This window comes from Esox lucius, chromosome 4 (assembly GCF_011004845.1).
Source record: "Esox lucius isolate fEsoLuc1 chromosome 4, fEsoLuc1.pri, whole genome shotgun sequence".
Lineage (NCBI taxonomy): Eukaryota > Metazoa > Chordata > Actinopteri > Esociformes > Esocidae > Esox > Esox lucius.
Genome location: NC_047572.1, coordinates 30228310 through 30246979, shown reverse-complemented (window position 1 = coordinate 30246979; position 18670 = coordinate 30228310). Strand labels below are relative to the sequence as shown.

At 47.6% G+C, this 18670-nt stretch overlaps 1 protein-coding gene across 9 annotated transcripts in view; it reads left to right on the top strand.

Moving 5' to 3' along the window:
- LOC105028844 (transcription factor COE3) overlaps window positions 1–18670 on the top strand; it is a 95110-nt gene that overhangs the window by 62492 nt on the left and 13948 nt on the right. For 5 of the 9 annotated variants that reach the window (XM_013133625.3, XM_013133623.3, XM_013133622.3 and 2 more), the window contains exons 9-11: window positions 403–536; window positions 1167–1293; window positions 15194–15282. In XM_013133625.3, the coding sequence (XP_012989079.1) occupies window positions 403–536; window positions 1167–1293; window positions 15194–15282 (350 nt within the window). The remainder of the gene's footprint in view (window positions 1–402; window positions 537–1166; window positions 1294–15193; window positions 15283–18670) is intronic. The other 4 variants (XM_034291994.1, XM_020045675.2, XM_010901903.3 and 1 more) reach the window with 1 other exon arrangement.

Below are 18670 nucleotides of genomic sequence, written 5' to 3'. Positions count from 1 at the left end.
GTGACTCTGAGACTATCCACATCTTCCAGCAACACATCAAGACTCATCTGTTCAAAATCGCCTACCCATAGCCACGCCAAGTCCCACACTCTCAATCTTCGTTGTTTTCTCATAGTCTTTCTTTTGTTTCTGTTAGTTTTATTGTTCCATGTCACATTTGTACAGCGTCTTTGGGTCCCTGAAAAGCGCTATATAAATATAATGAATTATTATTATTATTATTATTATTATTGAGCGCTTGAGACAATTGTGATTTCTCCGTCCAAGCCTTGCATACGATCCGTCGTCCCGCAACCAGACATGCAGACCGTTTTGTTTGGATTGAACCACCCAGAAAGTCGGCGGATTGAGAAGCTATGATCGGTAGGGCTCACAGCTGTTCCGCTGTCTGTGTTTCCGAAGCAGCTACGCCCTGCATCAAAGCCATCAGCCCGAGTGAAGGCTGGACAACGGGTGGGGCCACTGTCATCATCATCGGGGACAACTTCTTCGACGGTCTGCAGGTGGTCTTTGGTACCATGCTGGTCTGGAGTGAGGTGGGTTTACCAACACACACACACACACACACACACACTTGCATGGTGCTTTTTTAATTTTTTTTGACCAGGCCGATTAGCTCAACCTGGCGGGGACTGGAAGACACCCCCACTCCAGTTTATCTCTGTCTCTTACGCAAACTGACCGGAACTGTCAAACTCCGCCACCTTGATCAACGTGCGTTCTGCTGTGTAACAGGCACCCTATCGACCGCATTTCCCATGTATCGACCGCATTTCCCATGTATCGACCGCATTTCCCATGTATCGACCGCATTTCCTATGTATCGACCGCATTTCCCATGTATCGACCGCATTTCCTATGTATCGACCGCATTTCCCATGTATCGACCGCATTTCCCATGTATCGACCGCATTTCCCATGTATCGACCGCATTTCCCATGTATCAACCGCATTTCCCATGTATCGACCGCAACGGGAGTTGCCCCGGATTGTCTTCTAAAAGACTTCTCTGAATATGAAAATGTGGATTTTGCGCAGCTGCGGATCAGACCGTGAGAAGACGTTAAAGTTCGAACCAACACTGTTTTCTGTGCTGAGACCTGGCGTGTGATGTGAATGTGTCATGAGTCTTCTTGGCTTTAAAACTGTGTCTCCACGTGTTCCAGCTAATCACGCCCCACGCCATTCGAGTCCAGACGCCCCCTCGTCACATCCCAGGGGTCGTGGAGGTCACGCTCTCTTACAAATCCAAGCAGTTCTGCAAAGGGGCACCAGGACGCTTTGTCTACACCGGTGAGCTTTTCGGTCCTTCTGCTTTCTTCTTCCTCGTCACATCGTTCCATCTGGTAAACCCTCTCTGTCTCTCTGTTTCTACCCCCCCCCCCCACCCACCACCCCATCTCTTCTTCCTTCTCTGCCATTGTTGCTGTTTTTAACATTCTTACATTCTTACCGTTATACTGAGTGTGGACCGCGTGTGCAGGTCCTCCTGGGTGACTTATTGTTTCCCATACGCCTTTATAATCGTACATATAATGCTGGGGAATTTATTTTCCCTCGCCTCCGTCCTTTCAAGGTGGTAAACACGTTCCCTGGTGCCAGGGCACCGAGTTCCATCCTTTTTCCAGGAGTTTTTCCCCAGGTTATCCTTCTAGCTTTTGTCTGATTTTTATTCCTGTGTGTAGGCCGCCACCAGAATGGAGTATCGCTCGCTTAAATCAGTGCTTTGCTCTTCCCGATTATTCCGTCAGAATATCCAGATGCCATTCAAAGTAGCAGAAAGGTCAGATGGATGACTGTTTAGCGAGATAAGTAAATGTCACTGTGTTTCCAATGAAAGGGGGGGAGTGTGTTAAGGCTTTATGTTCAACATAGCCTTCTCACCTCATTGTTCAAAACACCCACGCGAGTGAGCGCAGCAAATGGACAACTTCACAATCGTCGTCGGACCGGGCTGACGTTGGACGATTCCTTTTGCGATGGTAATATCTGATTCCAGTCAGCGATAGGACTGACAAGTGGTCAATGTGTTTAGCTTTTTTCGTTGCGGTGAAAAGAGGCCCTCTGTTATACCGTTCTATTTGTGCATTAGGTAGTGGGAGGTGTTCTTCAGAGCAAAACTATGTTCTGAAACCCTGGAAGAAGTTGTTTTTACTTTGTGCTATTAGGCAAGCTACTCCATCAATTACCGGGGGGGACAAAAATGTGGTTGGAATTCACTTTTCAAGTCAGTAAAGAACGGAACAAGAAAATATTGACTCGAATGCTACCTCAGTTTCAGAAACAGACAGGTGGCTGTATCAGAAACTTGTCAGAAGAAGAGAAACGATGCAACTCATTGTTTTCCTCTGGTTCAGGCCTCCAGGCTGAGGCCTGTGTTGTGAACACATCAACAGCTCATCTGTTGTATGTATACATATTTAAAGATTGGGAAAATGTCCGTGTGCATTTCTAATGCATATCTGTTGTACCAGGAGTGTGCTGTTTTCATGAATGCGAAATGAGGCACGCTTTTATATCTAAACAGGCAGGGTTGTGTATAATTCAGCAGGAAGGAGAATGCATCCAGTCTCAGTGATGTCATTTTCTCCAGGGAACTCCCCAAATGCCTAAATGAGCTTGTCTTTCGGCGCTTCCCCTCCCAAAAACACAGGCCTCTTTTACCGAACAGTGATGAATAGCGCAGCAAATCAGTTGAGTTGTAGATGGGGCTGTACTCACATCATGATGACTTATCAAAGGTTTGAGAAAATGTAACACATTTATTTTGTTTGATGTTGGGCCAAAAGGAAGACCGAGCATTCCCATACTTATAGAAGAAGGACATGTTGGTTCAAAAATGCTTTATTCCTTTAAACTCCACGGCCAGAGAGAGAGAGAGAGAGAGACCCCTACAGGTAATATAATCCCAACATTAGTTCACACAAACGGCGGTTCCTCCCTGCCTCTTTCGTTCTTCGTCCTCTGTAGCTGAGAACTGCTCCAGCCTTTGATCCCAGATGTCGAGTGCACAACCGTTGCTACTGGCTACACGGGCGATAGAGTAAAACTGAGGTGGTATTTGTTCCTAGGGTCACAGGTCACAGTGCTGTTAACGTACCTGCAGCTAATCTGAAATACTGACACACAGAGGACTTCACTGACCTTCACGGTACCTTAACACGTCTGGGTCTAACTTTACCTGTGAGTCGTGTTCGCATAGGAGATGACGAGGTGTATTTGGTCGGTGTCTGGACAGATATTGTAGGCACTGTTTTCTCCCGTAACTACACAAGTCAGGCAGGCTGACGGACAGGCTGAGAGAGAGTCTGAGAGAGAGGCTGACAGAGACTGACTGATCAGGGGCTTCTAGTGTTGTTTGCCCTCCAGTCAGAATCATCTGAGTCCTCCTTGGACTCTTCCTGTTGTGGACTTGAAATCCATATCTAACACACGTACAGATGTGATGTTCTCTCACAAAATCCCCCCCTTGTATTCTTGTTCCTAACTCTTATTACTTCCACACCTCCATCATAACCTCCCTTCTTCTCTCACCCTCCCTCCTTCTTCTTTCTCTCCCCTTCTCTCTCTCTCTCTCTGTCTCTCGGTCTTCTCTCCCCTCTTATTCTTACTTTCTGTTTTTTTCCCTCTCGTCCTCTTCTTCTTTCCCCACTTTCTTTCCTCTTCTTTGTCTCTTTCCCCTCTTCCTTTTCCATCTTCTCCTCCTCCTCTCTCCTCCTTTCTCCCATCCCTCTCTTTTTCCCAGCCCACCTCCTCATCACACTCTTCCCTCACTCTCTTCTTCCCAGCCCTCCCTGTCTTTCTCTCTTTCCTCTCCTTTTCATTCCAGTCCTTCTCATTCCCTCCACTTTCGCTCCTCTCTCCCCCAGACTTTCAGTCTCTCTCATGGGCTGTATATCCCCAGGTGCAGCTCCAGGAGGGGAGGGTGAAATTAATGAGAGGAGCCTGGAGGTATTGACTTTCCTGGGAAAACACAGCTCTCTAAAAATCAGTGGCCAAGTACTGCAATAACTCAGCAACCATCGATTCCCCATCCCCATAGGTCACATTGATCTATGCATTACAAGCACCGAGGCTGGCAGCATGGATCTAGCCCAACCACCACCACCCTGCCTTAACACAGCCTCAACACAGACTCAACACAGCTTCAACACAGACTCAACACAGCCTCAATACAGCCTCAACCGAGCTTCAACACAGCCTCAACACAGCTTCAACACCGTCTCAAACACAGCTTCAACATGGCCTCAACACAGCCTCAATACAGCCTCAACCGAGCTTCAACACAGCCTCAACACAGCTTCAACACCGTCTCAAACACAGCTTCAACACGGCCTCAACACAGCTTCAACACAGCCTCAATACAGCCTCAACCGAGCTTCAACACAGCCTCAACACAGCTTCAACACCGTCTCAAACACACCTTCAACACGGCCTCAAACACAGCTTCAACACAGCCTCAACACAGTTTAACATAGTTTAACATAGCCTCAACACAGCCTTAACACAGCCTGTAAACAGCCTCAACACCGTCTTAACACTGCCTCACTAAATTATTAAATGATAATACTGCTACTGCTTTTACTGGACCGCCACAGTATTGTTACTGCTAATTATACTACTACTACTTTTACTAGGTGTTATGGGGACTACAACTTGTCTCTATTTGAGTCTATTACCAGTAGTGCTGCTACTACTACTATGTCCACTACTAGTACCTCTATGTCCCCCACTACTACCATGTCTACTACTAATACAACTGCATCTCTACTACTACAACATCTATTACTACTTCTACTACTGCTTCTACTACTACTACTACTACTATATCTGCCAATACTACTACTACTCTTACTGTTACTACTACTAGTAATACTACTGGATTGCTTCAGCTACTACCACTATTACTATAATTACTACTATTGTACTGCTTCAACTAAAACTGCTTCTACTACAACTATTGTGAGTGCATCTACTGCTATTACTTTAAAAATACTCCTATTACTAATGCTACTATACATTTTTAAAGGGTTACTAATTCCTATACTATAAAAGTTGATGAAAATATTATTACAGTTTTTCACCGCAGTAACAACTGCAAAACCCGCAGAACATATTCAGCAAACCACAGAATTCTCACAGCTTTTTTTGTAGCTTTGGTGCTATTATCCATAGTGTGTTGTGGTTTTTCCAAACATATTTTAAGACTCCAACCTGATCACACTATGCATTCCATTTGATTTGTAAACATCTTTGCACAGTATTCCCCAAATGGTTGAGTGATGATCAATCAGGAACAATGTCCCACAGTAATAGTAAAAGGTGTTTTAACAATGGAGAAGAAAATCGTATCAAAAGTTATGATCGCCAGTTATAAGAACATCATGTATTTCCATGTGAAACGTGTCTGTCTAGCTTGCACACCGATGTTCCATCTTGTTTGTTGTACTCAGTCAATGTCAGATGTGCTTAAGAGTTTAGAAAAAAGGGCTTGTTTGATGATCTGTTGTGTTTCTTGTACCAAGAGTGGTGAAATGTTACCACATACTAGTGTGATTGGTACCAACGCGACTAAAACCATCTAATGACTCAGTATCCACATTGTGTTCCAGAATTCCCCCTATGATTTTTGTACTTCACATGATATTACAGATTAGATTCAGCTTTACTGTCCCTGAACAAGTACAAGTACAGTACAACGAAATGCAGTTTGCGTCTAACCAGAAGTGCAAATAGAGGATGTGCAACTGAAATGCAGGGATAGCAGCAATGAGGTTCCCGAGGTAGACGTGTATGTAACAATTGAAAATGTAAGTGCAGTGGCAGTCCTAAATGTGCCGTGAGGGCAAGTTTTGAGGTGCAAGTTTGCATGTGCAAATGAATACAGGAATAGCAGCAATGACACATACCTGTAGAAGACTGAAACTGAAAAACCGTATCAGACTTGTAAGGCAGTGACAGAGTCCAGTAGTACAAAGGGTGGGTATAGTTAGTGATGGAAAGTCACAGAGTTCAGCTGGGTTCCAGCAGATGGAATGAAACTGTTCCTGAGCCTGCCGGTGCGAGAACAGAGAGACCTGTACCGCCTGCCTGATGGGAGGAGGGCAAACAGTTTGTGTCATGGATGTGAAGGGTCCCTGGTGATGCCGCCCTCCCAGCGCAGACACCGCTTACGCTGGAGATCTTCAATGACTGGGAGCAGGGTACCCGTGATGTGCTGGGTGGTTTTCACCACGCGTTGCGGTGCAACCACCAAACCACTCTGGATCTTGGTGGACAGATGGGTCTTCTTCAGCCTCCTCTGGAAGTACAGGCGCTGCAACGCCTTTTTGACCAGGGATGAGGTGTTGAGGGATCAGGAGAGGTCCTCGGAGATGTGGACACCCAGGAATTTGAAGCTGGGGACACACTCCACCTCAGGGCCATAGATGAGAACTGGGGCGACACTGTAGCCTGTAGATAGTATGGGGGGGAGGGGGCTGGGTCCAGTTGACATGGGCCTGGGATTTTCAGCCACTTCTCTGGCTATACTTTCCGCTGTGTATCTTGAAAAATGCCTTTTTATTGAGTTTCTGTTCTTGACCGATTCAGAAATCAGTGTCTAACTGATGGATTTCATAAAATATGCATACAAGCATTGTTTCTGTCCGGTCAGCTGAGGTTGCCGTACCTATTTTTATTTCTGAAAGTCCAGAGAATTCATGCAACAGTGAAACTGATCGAGTTTGGCTGCACTCTCGTGCAAGAACATGGTCAAGTACTTGGTCACAAATGTCATTACAGGTCATTGTTCTTGTTCTTTTTCTCTCCCTAGTCCACCTGCTCTTATTCTTCCTCTGACTCACTCTCTGATGTCATCTATTGTTCCACAACTTAACGCAGGTGATCTTAACACAGGTGATCTTAACACAGGTGATCTTACGTGTGGCCCTTTTAATTCAAGCCAAAGTCTTGATTCCTTGGTGAATTATTATGCTTGTTGTATTTATACCTCAAAAGCTGTTTGTCTGCAGTGTCAGAATTGCGATGATTTTAGTTATCACAGAAAGTGTGAGAATGTCCGTCAAAACAGGTGAATATTGCTTATGGGTTCAAGTAAATGCTCCTCCTTCTTGAATTTGGCTTTGTGTATATTTATTTCAGAGAACCAGTTTCAGAGTGTTAGCCATTGTGAGAAACTGTGGCAGAGGTGAATATGGACATTCATGAATGGCAGTGCAGTGTAAAATCAGCACACGTTTTGTGGGAGATCCATTTCAGAGAGGGATGCGTGGTTTGAGTCAGAGCTGGGACTACTATTCCTGTAGCCTGGGGCTCCACCAGCCTCAGGGGCTTCTTCAGGCAGGCCTCAGCTTGTCCAAATCCCCCAAACAACAAACCCACTCGTCCATTGGGGGAGGAGGTGTGACCCTATTATGATGAGTGTGGTTCAGAGAGAGACCGAGAGACCGAGAGAGAACTTGAGAAATAGAGCGAGCGGCGTATAGCAAGAGAGTGAGAAAGGGAGCGGGAGAGAGAAATTAACAGACGTTGAAAGAGAGCGAGAGCGAGAGGAGAGATATTATGAGAAGCTGAAAAGGACAAGAAAGAGAGAGAGAAGCTGAATGAGAGCGAGAGAAGCTGAATGAGAGAGAGAGAAGCTGAGGAGCAGAGCTGGGAGACAGAGAGGCTGAGAGAGAGGGAAGCTGGAGCTATGAGAGAATCTGGGAGAGAGTGAAATTGGGTGAGAGTGAAGCTGGGAGAGAGTGAAGCTGGGAGAGGATTAAAGCTTGGAGAGAAGCTGGGAGGGAATCTGTCAGAGAGAGCGCTCAGACGGTTTATGACACACTTAGTGCTATAAAAGAGGAGAAACACAAAGGGGAGCATGGAAATGAAAGCAGCAACATTATTACTCTTTATGAGCACATCAGAGGTTGGGTGTTAGAATCAAGGTGAGAAGCCAGCCAGCCGTTTATTTGTGTCAATCTGACAATTCTGTGGCAGTTGTTCCGGTACTGCTCAGATGAGGTCATCTGGAAAAAGGCAGTAGTTGGTGGCAGGGATGGCGTGCCGGGGCTGGCGTTGAAGGCTGCTTGTTGTGTGAGGTGGACCCATTGCCCGCTACCTTCCAGGCCCATTAAGACGCCACCAAACCCTTAAGAGGTTTTCAGCATGGCCAAGTCACTGATTCCTCAGAGGGCAGGTTGGCGCGGCGCTGGGCAGGGCCAGTGGTCCTATCGCCGCAAGGAGAAAACAATGGACCACTTTGTACCGTACCTCTCTTTCCTCACCCTCTTTCACAGTTTCACTTCTCTCTTTCCTGTCTCTCTCTTTTTCCCCTCTCTTTTCTATCTCCCTCGTTTTCACTCGTTCCCCTTTCTCATTCCTCTCTCTCTCTCTCTCTCTCTCTCTCTCTCTCTCTCTCTCTCTTTTCTCTCTCTCGCTCTCTCTCTCTCACTTGGGCCAGCCATATGGAAGACATTAGCTAAATGTTCCATAAGGTACTCTAAAGGTCTTGTGAGCATGTAACAAAGGAGTGTAAGTTATACCTCAGCTTCGTCATAGTGTCAAATTTGAACCTCTGTAAAACATTTTACTCACTCAAAGTGGTGTGTTGGCCCGTCCCAGTCGACGACTGTGTTTGAAGTACTGCGCGTTGACTAATTGACTCTTGCACTTTTATTGTTGAACCATTCTCACGGAAACACTGAGGTAGTTATGCATAACCATGAACGGAATAAACTGGCAGGTACTGTACCTGGAAAAAAAAAAAAAAAGCCTTTTACGCAACCGGACGTCTTCCAGGTTTTGGTTGACGTTGAACAGTGGATTTTGATATCATTGAGTGTACACACCGCACGCTGAACGACGGTGGGATCAAGCATTTCATTTCCTCACAACATGGCAGCCATTATTGTCCTCCAGAGCACAGCAGAGAAGTGGAGGTGACAGCAGCACTCCCACTCCCTTCTGTTGCCTCACTCGACTCCTGTGAGATCCGAGAATGACGCCACCCCCCCGTGATTAGAGTTTGCATCCGCTTCGGAGGCGAGGTATGTTAATCAGGTGGCGAATAATTAGCTCCTTGGTACCTTGATTAGACTGGAGTGACAAGGCTGGGAAGGAAGTGTGCCTCAAAGAAATAGCCTCCCCTCCACCTAAGTTATTATTTTTGAGTTACAGCCTAATATGCCCCCCGCAGAAATGCTAATGATCTGATATTAGTTCCACAAGTCCCATCCTGACAGGCGATCAGACCTTTCTTTGATATATGAATGGCATGTCTCTGTGGAAGACGGGGAAATTCCCCTCGGTGGAGAACCCTGTTCTATCTATTAAAAGAGGAACCTTCCGCCGGTAACTTCAAAGGTTTTACGATAAGTACAAGTGTTGCTTCATCGACGGTAGCATTAAATAGAGGTGAAGTTCTCATTGACTTGGGGCTGGATCCCGACACGAGTTATATAAATGTCCCATTGACTTCTGTGTGATCTACAGAGACACACGGGTGTGTTCCTGCCTCAGAACGCGGTAAACCCATAGGCCTTGTACATTCATCATTCCCCTCAGAACGCGGTAAACCCATAGGCTTCTCATATTTATTCATAAATGATCCGTAAAATATTTTTCCCTTTCCCTGAGTCAGGTGTGGTCTGTCCTCTTTGGTCTCTGTCCTGAAAACGATGTGGTCCAGCGAAGTGCTGTCCGGCAGGGGCGACAGGAGTACATGGGAGGCGTGAACACCAGTCAGGCTAATGGATGCCATATCACCGCTGTGTTCTGGAACTAATTAAAAGCGCGTGTTTGGTGAGGGAAGTGGGTGGAAGAGGCCTCTTCATCTTCCCTGGTGGCCCTCCACTTTAAGGAGTGCCTTGTCTGTCTGGGGCCTGACTGTCTATCTGTCAATCACAGTTTAAAGTTCATGAAATTTCTATGAGCATCGATCGCAAAGGATGGGGGCTGGAAAAGAGGGGTGAGGTGAGGGGGGGAGCGGCGTTGTTGGAACAGTGGGCCAGGGTGATTGATCAAGCCCCTCGTGTTGAATTTCTCTATTCCATGGTTACAGTGTGTTGTGGTACGTGCGTGTGGGGAGGGGTGTGTGTGTGTGTGTGTGTGTTTGTGCGCGTGTGGGGTATGTCTACTTCAAGAGGCATGTGTAATATTTACATAATCTATGTCCTGTGAAATGAAGCGTTCCCACACAAGCGTCATCATGCACACGCGGCCGGAGCGACACGTCTGCGTGAGTGACACGCCTGCGTCCTGTGTGCTGTGACGTCCTCGTGTATCGAATGAGGGACAAATTAGTGAGAGAGGTGGGGGGGGGATGAAAGGAGAGAAAATCAATAGCGTGGCGCACGTGTTCAATGGAGAGCTGTGGATGCTTGTCGACGGGCTGGTGCTCCACAGCTCTCAGCAGACGACACACACACACACGGACACACTCACACGGACACACACTCACGGACACACGGACACACACACGGACACACACGGACACACGGACACGGACACACACACACGGACACACACACACACGGACACACACACTCTCACGGACACACACACGGACACACACACACGGACACACACACACGGACACACACACTCACGGACACACACACACGGACACACACACACGGACACACACGGACGGACACACACGGACACGGACACACACACACGGACACACACACTCACGGACACACACACACGGACACACACACACACGGACACCCACACTCACGGACACACACACACGGACACACACTCTCACGGACACACACACACGGACACACACACACACACGGACACCCACACTCACGGACACACACACACGGACACACACTCTCACGGACACACACACACGGACACACACACACACGGACACCCACACTCACGGACACACACACACGGACACACACTCTCACGGACACACACACACGGACACACACACACACGGACACCCACACTCACGGACACACACACACGGACACACACTCTCACGGACACACACACAGGGACACACACACATGGACACCCACTCGACGTTCTTAGGCCCTTCCAGTCAAGGCTCACACCGCCACGCGTCCGTCAACCCCCCCCCCCCCCCCCCCCCCCCCCGGAAGGAGGAGGACATTATCCGATGCACACATCTTTAGGTTGGTTGGGGGGGGGGTGGGGCAGGGGGGGGGACAAACGCAGAGATGACCTGCATCAATCATATGTGAGTATAGAGGATCAGGATGGAACAATTTAAGAGTCCATGTTGCTGTGGGACACAAGCTGCTTCAAACCCCTGGTATGCCCCGTTCTGACAGTTGGGGGGTGCAGATTGTGACTGGGCCTTGATGGTATATCTCTTATGGAACGTAGAATCCATTTCAAATGATATGTGCAATATAGGAAAAACCACGGCGAGCCTCTTTGTTGAGTGCTGAGGGAGGACGGTGGAGATTTATGGGTTTTGGAATTATCCTCATCTGGGGACATGACTATGCCTTCAACAAGCACATCACCGGAGTGAAGAGAAAGAAGGAAATGCGTCAAGGTGAAGAAATTCCCAAAGTGCATTTTCCATCCCTCAGTAATACCTGGTAAATATGTAAAGACAAAAAAATCGGCAAGCGACATAGTAAAAAAGCAGGCACTGCTTCAGTGGCTGGCAATGCAGTGGAGGGGAGAAATGTTAAATCGAAAACTAGTTTAACATATATTGATGTAAACAGGTTGGAGTATAAGGACTTAAATATGAGCTTTTTGTACATTTTAATATTTCATCTGATTCTTATCCAGCGTGACACTGGACATGAAGAGAAACGTGACAAGTGTCGGTCCCAAGTTTCATGAACTGAATCAGAGGTTGAAGCGTTTGTGTGCAATTCTCCTTTGCCAAGATAATCCTTCCGCATGCCAGGTGTGATGTATAAAGAAGCGGATGGCATGATAAATACACCTGCACCATTGTGCTGGGTACAATAGAAGGTCTCTGAAAATTTTGCAGACCGAACAAAACCACAGACGCTTGCAGCTACGAGGCAGCGCGCATTTGGTGTGCCAAGTGCAGGACTGTACCCCCAAGCTGTTCCCAGAGAACGTTATGTCCACTTCTCTACCACAATTCACCTCGAAAGTTGTTTTTAGAGAATTTGTCCAACCCCTCATAACCACACCGGTCCAGTACCTGCCAACCTGGCTTCTTCCCCAGTGGGATTGTCTTAGACCAGACAACTGAACAACTGAATGGACCTTCTGGACAAACCCCTTGGAAACCGTTTCATCTACATGCTTGTCATCCTCATCACCAGGGTCTTGACCCTCACAACAGATCGTGACGGACTTCAGTGGTCTTACCTTTGATGGTCACAGGCACGCTGGGGAAATGTGCTCTTTATGGACAAATCCCGGCCTCAAACTGTATCTGGCAGTCACTCAGTCAAATCTTTGAAAATGTTTCGTGTTGGGTTTATATTTTTGTTCATTATACATTAGAGATCTCAAACATTTAGGTCCTACAGTGCTTTATAAAAAATGTAGTCACAGGAAGGAAAGAGGTTGAATGAGCCATTTGAAAGCTGGGGATGATTAGGTGGCCGTAACAATACAAGGGCCGGATTGGAAAATTTGCCAGATCACTGGGTTTACTTTTATATCTCTAATAAACACAGAGCCAGGACACCAGTTTGACATCCAACCTGAAAGTCGGCAACCTCTGTCTCGGAACGTACTTCTGCAGAAAGGTTGTGTAGGTGAGGACTGATCCAGCGCCCTGGTAAATCATCAGAGGAGACACGTTGAGGCCATTTAAGAACATTGGCACCTGGCCCAGCTTAACTCCAAAATGTTGTCGGTTAACGGTACCGGTTGTTAACAGCAGTGGCCAGGCGTCCCTTCTGATCGCTTTGACTTTCTAGAGGTACAGTGTTCTAACTCCGTCTTAACCGCTCAATGATCCTGCTAACTGAAGGCAGAGCTGTTGCAAATTAGACAGAGGGCATCATGGGAATTGATTTTGGGGGAGCTTCAGGTAGCCCCCTTCCAAATCTTTAGAACAACCTTGTACATTTTCCCCCAGGGGTTCAAAATATAACAATACTCACAACCAAGACAGGTGTCTGTGGAATCTGTGGAAGTCAGAGATATATCAGACTACCTGAGGCAGAAGATTGAAGAGATCGTCCAATGAACATTAACATGCTCAATAAGAATTTAGGAATATTTTAGTCGGCCTTGTCCATCCGTCAGTTCGGACTCCATTGCCGTCCTCAGTCTGAAAATGCCTGTCTCCACCAGGATTGCCTCGTGCTGTCAGGGACGCCATGTCCTACGCGTTGTGCTGCCTGGGATTATGTTTCACTGGCCGTCCTCTCAGGCGTGGCCGAGTGTGTTAGTGGAAATCCCGTTCACCATCACCCTCCGTTCAGTCACCTAATAACAGCGCACTGCTTAGCAAGGCCCCAGTCGATCGTTTGATCACTTTCGTGGGGAGTGAGGGCAACACACGGATGATTAAATAAAAAAACAATCATTCACTTCCACGCACGCCTCCCTCCCTCTCACTCCTTTCCTTCCTTCCTCCCATCCTCTCTCTCGTCCTCCGTTCCTCTCGCCTTCCATTGCACCTCTTCTCTGCTTCTTTACCCGGCGAAGTGCATTATCTTTCTCTTTTGAAGGAGAAAAAAACATGCACGTCAGACATTGCAAAGATGCGAAGATGGCCAGGCCCCCGGAAAAAAAAAATCAATACAAATTACGATGGAGAAAGTGGCACTGATGGCTGGAATTGCAGCATATGTTTACACTAAATCAGGCAATCTATCTTCATATGGGCTGTGTGATGCGTAGGGGGTCAGGGTTCGCACAAGTGTGTGGGGGGGGGGTCCATCGCCGCTCTCCAATTACTCAGCCTCTTTGCGAGGAGGCAGCCGTATCGATTGGCTGAGAGGACATAGGCCTACAGGCAGCCAATGGGGCGCTGGGGTCAAAGTTTAGGGGGATTTTAATAAGGGGAAGTAATGGGCTTAATTTCTGAGGGGCTTTGGAGGAAGAGATGTCTGCTCCACCACCCTCCTGTCTCTCAACATCGAGAGATTCATTTGGAGACAATCCTTATGACATTGATTTATCTTTCCCTGTGTGTATGACTCCTTTTGTCTGGCTGTGGCTCCTTTCTGTGGATCGTCTCTTGTACCTTCCCTGGAATTTTCCTTGGTTGTGCTGAAATTGAGAGAGTAATCCGTTTGGGCCTGATACCGTTCCTGAGCGGGCCTCTCAGGGGACAGGGGCCCAGATTCAAAATGGCAGCCTGTGGAGAGGACACGTCTAGGCCCCGTCACCCTTCAGATACCGTCCCCACCCAGCCACAGCCTGAAAGCCCTTTTTCTCTCCCCCTCGGTGTGAAACGGGCCTTTGACAAATTTGATTTAGCAGCTCTCGGGTGCCCATTCCCTGGGAAAGAAAAACAAATATTGTTATAATGGTAATAACATCTATTTGCCGCTCACAACAAACGGCAGCGGGCCTTTAAAAAGACCCTGCGCCGCCGTGGCCTCCTTATTCTTATTCATGAAAGCGGCGGTTATGCATATTAGCGCAAACTAGCTATTCTACTCACTGGCATTTGGTGTGTCAATCATCCTTACGAAATACAAGAGGCACCAGTGACAAAAGCGGAGTGGGCAAGAAGGCTGACAAATTGTCCCCAAAGTCAAATTTGACAGCCTTTTATGATTAATGGGCTTGATTATGGAGAAATATCTCCCTAACTCGTTTCCGGGTGTTTCTCTCCCCCCCCCCCGTTCGCATTTGAAACTGAGAAGAATTAAGATTGCGTTGTTCCAAGAGAACGGGAATTGAGGGCGGGGGGGGGGGGGGTGCGTAAAATGGGTCTTCGAGCGAGAGAGTCACAATTGAATTACTAGGGAATGCTCCGTGAAAGGGATAGCAACAGGGACAGGTTGAGCCGAAGGTCTCACGTTTAATAAACAGCGGAGAATAAAACAGCAGACGCTGGAAGGAGAGATCCACTGACACCGGACCGACACTCCCGGGGCCACTGTGTGTTAGCTTAGCATGTGGCGTAAGGTGTCCATTAGGATCATATGAAAGGCTGTACTGTTGTAAGCAATGGAAGGGGCTAGACATGGTGGGTTGGGGTCGCCGAAATTGATCCAGTTTTTTAAACTATGTCCCCCCCCCCCCTTCTCTGTTCCAGCCTTGAATGAGCCCACCATCGACTACGGCTTCCAGAGGCTACAGAAGGTGATCCCCAGACACCCAGGAGACCCTGAGAGGTTACCTAAGGTCAGTGGCATGTCGGCATGGGACTCTAAAGAGAACCCCTTTCCCTGTTCTTACCCTAAAGACGTCCCAGACTATTTCAGGCCAAAATGTTTGAGTTTATGGAGGACCAAACCTAATGGTTTGATTGGATTAATTTGTTCTGCACGGTGCGAAACCTGACCTCAAGAACGATTTTAAAGGCGCATATTGTTTTCCGATAAGTAGTACAAATGAAAACAGGTCTGTGGGACGTTGTGTGGGAGACATTCCCCGTCCGATTTATTCTTGGGTTTGAGGTGGCAACGGCCATGCATATTCAGCATCTAACATAATGGATACAAATAGATGTACACACACGCATTGCCTAGAGCTTAGGGTGTTTGGCTGTCGGTTCAAACTCCTGAACCAACAGTACAGAAAATCTGTTGGCTTGACCGTGAGCAAAGCACATAGCCCCAATCGTTCCCCCGTAATTCGTTCTGGATGTGCACGTGCGCTAAATGGTGAAAATGTCAAATGTAAATATGAATATGAGGCTCAGCACTTCCTGTCTGACACACGTGGGGTGGTTTACACAGCATCGTCTGGCCAAGAACACAAGCAGGCATCAGGTGTCCCGGCCTGATCGTCGCCTGGTTAGCATGAAAAGATTATTTTCCCCCTGAAAAAAGTGTGCCACTAAATGAGCGAGATTATTTCGGGCAGGGAACTGCTGCAGAGGGGGATGCGATCAGATGGGGCCTGACAGTCTAAAGCAGCTGCCAAATTGAAACCATTTATCAAAATCTGACATCTGAGATCCAGTCACCAAAAAAGCTGTTTATTTGTAAATTGATACTAATAGTAAGCGTACATTGTCTAGCCCCTTTGATGCCCTGGCTTGTGTCAGAGGGGGAATATCCCTATCAGCTGGTATATATTTATTTATTCAAAAGAGAACTCAATAAGAATATAGATTTTTCTCCATCTTACCTCCAGCCATATGCTTTGCCGACCTTTTTGCTGCACTATAAAAGGAAATAACACGTAGATGGCGAAGCAGCTTATTGCTCTCGCCCAACGTGACTTACCAGGACAGACTCACGGGGTCACTCTGACTCTGTTACGTTGACATATCCCTCTTTGTTATCCCCCACTCTTCTCTTGTAGGACAGAAATGTCAGCCAGGATAGATTTTACACTGTTGTTCTCTTAGGGAGGGAACTAAGATCCCCTTTCTAACGTTCATCCAGAGAGCAACGCCCGGCTTCTGGATCCAGCTGAAGGAGAAAGCAACCAATAAAGTCTATGGAACAGAGGGGATTCCATGTCAATAATGAAAACAACGATAGGAAAACACTGATCGTTGTTCCTCTGGGCGCAGTTTGTTTCTGGTGTTTTCCTCCGTAGCTGAGAAACCCATGTTGAGTGATTGGATCAGAAGATTTGGCGCCCACTCACGAACCGGTGTCAGAAATTAAATCCTAGCTACAGTAACGGACAGACAAACCAGGACAAGGGCTAAAGCCAACTAGTCGCTGGTGACCTTGAAGGACAGGCCTGCATCAGGTTCGCCTCTAATTTCATTTCCAGTCTGCCTTGGCCACAAGCGAACACTTTCCCGTTGTGGTGTGAACCCACCCTCTCCAGTATCAGTCAGGCCAACGCCCGGGGAAAACCACCTGACCTGGCCTTTGAACGCAGCCCAGTTGCTGTCTCTGAACACAGCTTGGCTGCTGCCCCCTGACGAGGCACGACGGCCCCTAATCAGGCCTCATCAGGGGGAGTTAAAAGGGCCACTATGGCTGCGGTTCTGGGGCAGCAGAGAGTGGAATACAAAAGAGACTGTAGCTGTTCCCCGGCCTCAGGCGTTTGTGGCGTTCGTAGGATTTCCCAGAATGCTGCTACTGCCTCCGTTCCCTGTGTCTCGCACTGTTACGCCGTCCAGATAGATGTAGGATTAGTGGAACGGGGAGGCAGCAGCATATTTGAAGGCGTCACTTTGTCCCAGAAGTTTTTGCGGCAGAGGACCCAGACCTGCAGACACACAAATGAAAGCAAACCAAAGTGGAAGGTTCTATGTTTACATTTTAAGTACTTATCCGAACCAGTCCGCGGGGTCATTTGAAGCGCCTTGCTCAAGCAACTTCTTGGCTTGGGGAATGAAACCAATAACCTTTCATTTACTGGACCAGTGCTGTTGCCCATCAGGCGTTATACTATTCTATCGTATACCATTACTGGCAAAAAAAATAACAGAAGCTCTGACCTTCAATGATCTCCGATGCGTTCACTACCTGTTGGGCAGTGTTGGGCCGGAACCAAACCCTGCTCGCCCTGTAGCTTCTCATTACCTAAGCTGAGAGCGTGTACCGCTAATCTAGGCGATGTACTGAAGAGATCAATGGTGTGCTGTGGAAGTGGTAGCTGTAGCTTCCCCCTCAGCATTGTAGCAGCCTAGCTGTGCAGAGCCAGGTGATTTATCATTGTTAAAGGACCTGTCGGATGGCTTCTTCTCCCAGGTCAGCTGATCCGTTCTCTTCGGGCACCTCTCGAACCGGGGAGCCATCCTCCCATAATTGAGCCCCTGGAAAGCAATGGAAGAGAATGGGGTTTGGAGGGGGGTGGGGTGGGGGGGTGGGGGGGGAGTATGTCTGGAGACAGACGCCGGGAGGACTGGAGCAGTGGGGGCCTGGGGCTGATGCTCTAGAGGTTTGGATCAAATGAGGTGGGTTAGAAGAGATATGGGGAGAGGTTTTTCTCCTGCGCCTGATGGCAGGGATGCCCAACCACATGGTGTGAGATACAGGGGGCCGTTCTTAGCCCTTCCATGGGAAAATAACACACCTGTTAAGCTCTATCTGAACATGTGAAAGAAATTAAATTCCTTCAGAGACATGTTTCTGTATTGTCACTAAAAGCTATAAAATACGCCACCTGTAGAATGGTTGGTGGGTGTATCTGACATTGACAGGGTTTTCCGGACGGTAGGTAATTCATTGCAATTCATTTGAAGATTCAAAAAGTCCTTATAGAAAAGTGTGGCATTTTTCCACTCATGAATCATACCGGAATTCGTTTCCTCCATCGACCTGACTTGACGATGACCCCAGCCAGTACAGAAAGGAGGGATTCCATAATTCCTGCTCTTTCATATTGTTCTCCCTGTGAGTTATTCCACCTGGATCCCCGAAGGACCCTAAAGAGACGTTCCCTCTGTAGATGTGTGGTCTGTCACAGTGCCGTGTGTGCCGTTCTCTCTTGGGCCAGAGTGAGATGAGGGGAGAGAACGCAGCATGGTAGATCAAATCATTTCCCCCTCTGTCTGTGGTCATAAAAGACACTAGCTAAAACCTGTTCTCCTGCCGTCCAGGGTAGCAAATATTTTAAAGTCATCAGTGTTGAGGCTTCCAGAATAGAGGCTGGGAAC